Source organism: Branchiostoma floridae, chromosome 16 (genome assembly GCF_000003815.2).
Source record: "Branchiostoma floridae strain S238N-H82 chromosome 16, Bfl_VNyyK, whole genome shotgun sequence".
NCBI classification, from domain to species: domain Eukaryota; kingdom Metazoa; phylum Chordata; class Leptocardii; order Amphioxiformes; family Branchiostomatidae; genus Branchiostoma; species Branchiostoma floridae.
This window is the reverse complement of record NC_049994.1, coordinates 1,623,084-1,630,768: the sequence shown is the minus strand read 5'-3', so window position 1 is coordinate 1,630,768 and position 7,685 is coordinate 1,623,084. Positions and strand designations below refer to the sequence as shown.

At 40.3% G+C, this 7,685-nt stretch overlaps 1 protein-coding gene across 1 annotated transcript in view; it reads left to right on the top strand.

The window, feature by feature from the left end:
• The first annotated feature begins 6,641 nt into the window (after positions 1-6,641).
• LOC118403430 (NXPE family member 3-like) overlaps positions 6,642-7,685 on the top strand; it is a 4,731-nt gene continuing 3,687 nt past the window's right edge. The window contains exon 1 of the mRNA XM_035802143.1: positions 6,642-6,959. Coding sequence (XP_035658036.1) covers positions 6,642-6,959 — 318 coding nt within the window. The remainder of the gene's footprint in view (positions 6,960-7,685) is intronic.

The window sequence follows — 7,685 nt, the reverse complement described above, 5'->3', positions numbered from 1 at the left end:
TACTTGAGCAGTAAGGGAGAAATCGTTCTTTTCCTTGGAAATTTTGCCCAATCTTGGGATTGTTTTGGTTAGAGGAAACAGATAGCTTTCCCATTTTGGTCAAAAATTTCTTCAGTTCACCGGTTTTGTTTACTTAGGGACACATCTGAGTTCTTGGGTCATATCTGTCCCTAAGTCAACAAAACTGGTGAACTGAAGAAATTTGAAGACAGGGGGGAAACTGGGTCAAAGGTGAGGTTTCATTTCTTTTGTCAGCTGTGCTGGGCCTATGGGAGAATGTAATCTCGAAAAAGATCATACGGTAGCATAATTAAGTTAGTATCAAAATCTGGCAGAGGAGTGAAGCCGGCCTAGGAGTGTGTTTCGCTACCGTACGCGTAGGATCTGCTTTGAGATTTAATAGGGAAAACGAGCAGAATAACCCCTTGTTTTCTTTGCATGTTTTTCAAGTATTCCCTTGTGACATACTGGTGGAGAAGAATTTTAAAGATTGAAATAAAGGTAAGTACTTCTACAAGGTCTTGTTTCATTGCCTCTTATGCTAGGTTTCAATGGGAGCAAGTAACTCTGACGGCAGCCCTTAAGCCAGATGCCCTTAGGCCATGTTCGGATATGTGCAATGCTATGGTCGCATTTGCCACCCGAGACCCGGTTTTCGGAACCTAGTTCCCTTCGTGAAACGAAGGGTTTAAAGTCAGTGCTGTTTTGATGTCAGGGGGTCGTTTGTCAGCCTGATAACTAGGGAACGCGTGGATGGATGGTTTTGATATTTGGTATGTGGGTAGGATTAGACATGACGAAGAAATGGCAGGAATTGCGCTACGGCAGGGCGCTCTAGCGGCGTGTTATGGTACTGCAGCAGAACTTCCGGTTTTGCTATTTTTTGTTTGGGACTTATTTGGGTGATGATTTGTAAGTGGTAGGTAGCTGTGTAAAAGCATAGTAAGGTGTGTAAGTTTTGGCCACCTAGGGGTTTCGAAGGGGCGGTGAAATTAATTCTTGTTTTAGGTTTTGAGAAGGAATAATGCTAGAAGGGGTTGATGGATGTTAATGACTGTAGGTATGCAGACAGCTTACATAACAATGTACATAATTGTATACTTGTTTTGCAAATTAGGTGGTAATTGGCATGATACAATAGGTATGTGTAGAAACGTTATATATGGCTTGTCTGTGAACAGTCCAGCATCGTAAGACCATGACAGATTGATCTGATTTTTGGTATGTGGGTAGTTCTTGAGAAGGAGAAGAAACGTACGAGGCATTTTTTCGTCTAGTGGCTTCTGACGGTTTTGCAGGGGATGTTTGTACGTGGAAAATACGTTTTACAGTGGCCCTGAGTGGGTATTTCGCAATCGTGCTATATTTAGGTGGTATTACGTCATGCTGCTACCAGCGCTTACCCCGTCCCCACAGGAAGTGACCCCAAAGGTTATAGTTGCGCAATAGAGGACAGCACGACTTATATATACCAGACGATTACAAGACAATGGTACTATAGGGACAGTACATTATACATGATGGGGTGTAAATGTTTCCTATAAGATTTGATAATCTGTAGATTAAGGGCAATGAATCAGGGCAATGATGATATTGTTTACAGGGGCCTATATTATAAGTTTTAAAAGGGTTGTACATGTAACAGTTACTAGAGGTACAATACATTGTTGAACAAAGCAGGGTTTGGTTTTCACAGTAACTTGTAGTCATTGATGAGATTGTTTATAGGGATTGTACATTAGACATATAGGATGCACAATGTAGTGGACTGCATTGTGAAACAAAGAATGCTACATCATCATTGTTGCAAGCAACAAGTCGGCAATAATGATCTGTAAAGAGGGCTGTACAAAGAAAAACTATAATTTATAATATCACTTTGTAGAAACGTCCATGCAATGTATCAAGTCGTCAATATTGACAATATTGATCCGTCAACCCTTCCCTTATTACCATCTAAAGGGATGATTCGATTGCGTACGCGCGGAAAACTTGCTGTCAATTCCGGGAATTTTTATCAATCGGACATACTAGTACACAACTCAGTTAGGCTAATATTTCTCTCTTTGTTAGTTAGAGTCCATTCCAAGTCATCGTGCGGATTTTTGTTTTCATTGTTTAGAATTGATTTTAAAGTTTTGTAATTATATGTCTAGAATCGACATTTGATACTTCAGAAATATTTGTAACATTATTTCAATTTTATAAATATTTCCCCCGTCCTGTAAAACTTTTGGAAATATTCATGGTGTGGAATTAGATACTTCTAATGGTTTCTAAATAATGATAACAGCATTCTACCATTATTTACCATTTTCTACCATCTTTGTAACATTTTGTAAATGGGTCAGTGGGCTGGGAAGATAGCAATTCACACATCCTTGCAAAGTATGGTTGGGTGTCAATGCAACAATGACCCACCACAAAGGATCCACCAGTGCCCAGCAGTGAAATCTAAAAATATACAGAGGCAACAACAGGGCTTACTTTTATGCATATGGGGGCAATAAACTAATTTTACCATTTGGCAAAGTTTAAATGTGAAAGAATCACACAGAGGTTTCACAATTATTCTAAAAATATTTTGTACAGTTACTTTCAAAATGTTTCTAAACTATTCAAATGAATTCAAGTAGATGAATATTTTCTTAGTCAATTAAAAAAAAATCAATTATTGTGGCTTAGATATTCTTTTATTCAACATAATTCAGACTTATTACAAATATCACCTAAAACCCTCATGGTGACTTGGAATTGACTCATATGTCTTATCTTTGAGTATCTGCTATTATGAAATGAAGTAGGCGTATAATTTGGGTACCTACTGGCTGGCAAAATACACCTAGTTATTATTATTAATATAAACTATCCTCATTATTTATGCAAATTAGCCCCTGATTTGCATGATAAAAATTGATTATGTAAGGCATCTCCAAAGCTATCTCACTCGCTCGCTCACGGCCCATGACAAAAGCTATCTGCATTCCAAATACCATGACAATCTGTCAACTATTCCACTTCAAAGGGATGATACAGCTACATAGGCGCGAAAAAAGTTGTAGAATTCCGAGAATTTTTGCCAATCGAACCCTAGCCCATTTCACGAAGGTTGAGTTCTACGAACGCTTGTTAAAGTTCATATTGATACATATGCACAATGTATGCTCTGTAACAAGTTTTTCTTTTATACCATATACCTGCCAGCCTGACCCAGGTTTGCAAATGTGACCGGGACTATTATAAGTTACAACGATGGAGCAAATATCATGAATAACATGTACATGACTCATATAATTCTAGGTCGAACTGTTTGCATGAAGTGTTTGTCACCGCAATTTTCATCTGTATGGCTAAATTATTAGCTCTGTGATTTATCTATGAAACAGTCTGTTTATACCCAACACCACATATGACCAACTGTACATTCATTGATCCGTATATTTGTTGGCAGAACGCGTGATGGCCAGTGCCCGGATGTATGCTGCGTTTACATTGGTAACTGCTGTTGTGGTTTTCCTGACGGTATGTTATTGTTTTTACTGTAACCACACCCTCTCACATAGGGTTGACTCTCGCAGCAATACCTTACGATGTCAACACTACCTTTCCAGCCTCAGAATAAAAGGCTTTAGGTCACCTTGCTGATGAATATAAATGAGTTTGTTGCGGGCCAATCAGCACCAAGATTGCGAATTTCAAACAAACAGGGTATGGCGCGGCGTGCACAAAGACCTGTATATTCTTGCGTGATGATAATGGTTTCGTCTTATGCTCGGTCAGTTTTCGTTGGTGCAGTGGATGCCCTCTACCCACAGAACCGACAATCTTAAGAGAGAATGTCTGTAAGGTTCAAACAATGGTGGCACCGGTTGCACTCAGAACCCCTTGTTGCTATGGCAACAGACCAAAGAAGTTTTGGGGCCATTTCCGCAGATTTTGGCATGTAGAAAACATGGAAATTGACCAAAGTTAGGGCACTATCGCTGACCAATGATTTAACTTAACGACAAAAGCAGAATGTGATGATCTGAGCAATGCCTAAACTAGTATTAATTAGCAGTAAAGCCAACTTTTTGTAAAATTTAATGTCACGGGCAACCTGAGCTGAATACAATACACTGTTTTCATGTTGTAAAAAAACGAAAATTTTACCCAACTGTAAAGCACTGAAAGTCCGTAGGTGTAAAATATTTTCGCCTGCACGTTACACCAGATACTGCCTAAGATCTATCAGAAAAATGCTGGCAAAGTTTGAGCTCTTATGTAGTTGCTATGCAATTGTTCTTTAAATTGGGTCATTTTTCACGATTTTGATAATGTCATTTTGTACTATCTTTGTACTACCATAAGTTCCAAACCACTATTGTTCTGCAATTGAAATTTACATGAAATGTAAAACAATATATTGTCTATTGAATGCATGTTTGTTAAGTTTGGATTCTTGTTTTGTTGCTAAGCAATTGTCCTTTAAAGTGAGCCATTTTTTAATAACTTGTCCCAAAAAATCTTCGGCCTGTTTCCACAGCAACGAGGGGTTCTGAACAACAAAAAAGCTATTTTAGGGCTTGTGGACAAAGTACTATCACTGTGCAAAATATGAGCCAAATCGATTCTTGACCGGTGCCACCATTGTTTGACAGTTACAGACATTCGCTCTTCTAAAAGAACTGAGACGTTACGCCGGTACTGCGATCTTGCTCTTGAATTATGTGGTGTCTTTCTACAACACGAAGCTGCATTTCTCCGATTGGCTGAAAGTTGGTTAATGGCCAACCCCTAATATCGTTTTTCTGAGGTTGGGAGGCTAGGGTTGATATCGTAAGGCATTGCCACGAGAGTCAACCCTGTGTGAGAGAGCGTGTTATCATAGCTAGACTATGTTGATATCGTAGAGGGGGTATATAACGGGGGCCGCCCTAAGATGCGCCCTGCCCTAAGATGCCCGGATTTTTTGCTGATCTTATTATGCATAAGTACGCCGTGTTTGTTGCCACTGACTTTGATGATTAGAAAGGTAAATAAACTAAGTCCAAACGAACAGATTTTTTTTCTATCAAAAAAATATTTACACATATTCACTTCCCTTTTTTTTAAGACAAAATTTTCACAATAATGTTGGTAGCGCCGAATCACTGTGGTCACCTGTTACTAGGTATTGGTGGCTCGTGTCCATAAATAAATAACCAGTAAAATCAGCCACACAACTGTCATATACATAAGAAATAAAGCTTCACAAAACACTACAAATATTGGTCTTCAAATGTTTGTTGAGTAGAAGACCGGCCATAGAAAAAAAAACATAAGCATCCCCGCCGTTGTTTTCCCCAGGGAGTGTGGCCCCGTAGGTGGCAGACGAGCGAACGCCCCAAAGATTTGTTACTCTAACAAATGATTCGTACCGTCTATAAAAATGAAACTTCACAGAGTGATGTCAAATATGTTTCCCAATACGTACACAGAGGTTTTTTTTTGTGATTTTGGCGTTGTCGATTTTCGTAATGATTTCGTTAGTCGGGCCGCCGCATTCAGTGCATTTCGCCCATTTCCCATGAAAACACGACCTGGATGGTGAAAGATTTAGCCCTCCTCGCGGGAGACAAGAAGCACACACAATCACAATTCTACTGTCAAAAGAAAGCTAATATATCATAAAATTAGAATTTATATTTATGTTTGTCTAAATTGGTCACCAGCTTTGGAGGAGAGTAAATTCCAAAAGCGTGGCAAGTTAGGGCGCACTGTCTAACGCAGCTCAAAATCGGAATTTATATTCACGATAACGTCCTCGGTGTTTGCCAGTTATAACGCGAAGGGTTCATGAACAGTATGAATGCATTCCTTATTCAAGTATGGTCTCTAGATGAATGTGTTAAAAATTCATTGATCAAAACTTGACCACTCTTTGGCAACTAGTGATGGAGCGCCGTGAGTTCGAGTGCGTAAAAAAGAGGGCATCTTAGGGCGGCCCCGTTAGTATTTCAAATGCCATTCTTAAAAACGCCAACGACCTCCGCTTTATTATGATGAAGTTGAAGTGCAACAATTCAACACGCAAAGAAATGAATATGAAAAAGTCCGTTTATATCAGCATTCTTCATGTCACGGTCACATTTGCAGCACTGCTCGCAGAGGGTGTAGCCCCGACCGGGCTCCAAAGCCACAAATTTGCCCCGGCGGACTGTTGTATACCTCTTGGTGTTTTGCGGGCAGGTCACGGTGTCTATTTGTTGCCGTGTCCCGAAATGGCTCAGTAGCGGCAGGGTAGGGGTCACACGAGAAAGTGCAGAAAAGCAACCCGCACACTACCCGGAGGGGCCCTTTTTCTTCAAATGACCCTCGGGTCCATCAAGAGGCTCTTAAGCTATGATGACCACAAATATTCGGAAAGACACAGACAGACAGACACACACACACACACACACACATACACAATAATAATAAAAAAATTATGGAGGTAAATATAGCCGCATTGAACAGAGACCGCCTACATCACAACAACACAATTAGATAAGTATGATAAAATAAAAGTAACAAAACCTTGTTGTTCTCCGAATGTCATGTAGACATGGCTGTTTCCTTATCAACGATTTATGACCTGGGACCAGTACTCTACAGACCCTCAGGACGTTCTAAATCCGCTGATGTCGAAACGCCGCGACCTGGAGCAACCTTGCCTCCTCAACCAGTCTCTTCACTTTGACCAGACTACTTACCCAACCTACACGGAGGTTGTCGTCTTAAACAGGGACCGTCTGTATCGCAAAGGAGACGTCCTTACCGTCAAGGTGGTGGCAATAGACAAGAAAAGAAGGCCGAAGCCGTACGGAGGAGACTTTTTCCACACCAGACTGGTCAGCTGTGACCGTTCGCTACAGGCCAGTAGTGCCGGTCACGTTACTGACCATTGTAATGGTACCTACACCGTACAGTTCCCACTCTACTGGGTTGGGAACGTTTCGGTGAGTACAGATTTTGTGCATGACGTGTAAAAACTACAATACAATATTTCTTAAAACTTCACCCAGAAGGTTATGTTTAAGTTTTTTGTGCTTGTCTGTTTAAAGTGGACAGCATAAATCGAAAAGTCTTGGTTGATCTCAATGATATTTAGTATGTTACAAGGTTGGTAAGACGAAGAAACAATAAGATTATGTTCCCATAACGGCTCTGTATGGTACTTCAGTGGAACTTCCGGTCTCGATATTCCGTTTATGCTTGTAGGCCTTTCCTTTTCACATTTGCTGCATTTACGCCAAGTATGTTTATCTGCGAATTAAGGGTTAATGACCCGCCCCGAGGTGTATATGGTGTTATAACGCCTGGTCCTTTGCTATAACCACCGAATAAAACCACCGAGTAAGCAAAGCGAACGAGGTGGGTTTTATTCGGTGGTTATAGCAAAGGACCAGGCGTTATGACACCATGTACACCGAGGAACAGGCGGGTCATTAACGTTATTATCATATAGCCTACCCAACGTTGCAAACTTCTGTATGACGCATAGATCACTTGGTACTATACGTGTGAATTCCTTTGTCTCATTTCTGAAAATTCAGAGCTGTTCTTTGGTACATACATTTGCAAGGAGATTAAAGATTACATTTTGAAACCAAAATTTTCACAGAAAATATTCCAAACATTGCAGTCTTGGGCTTTTTAGAACAACAAAACTCATCACCAATCAC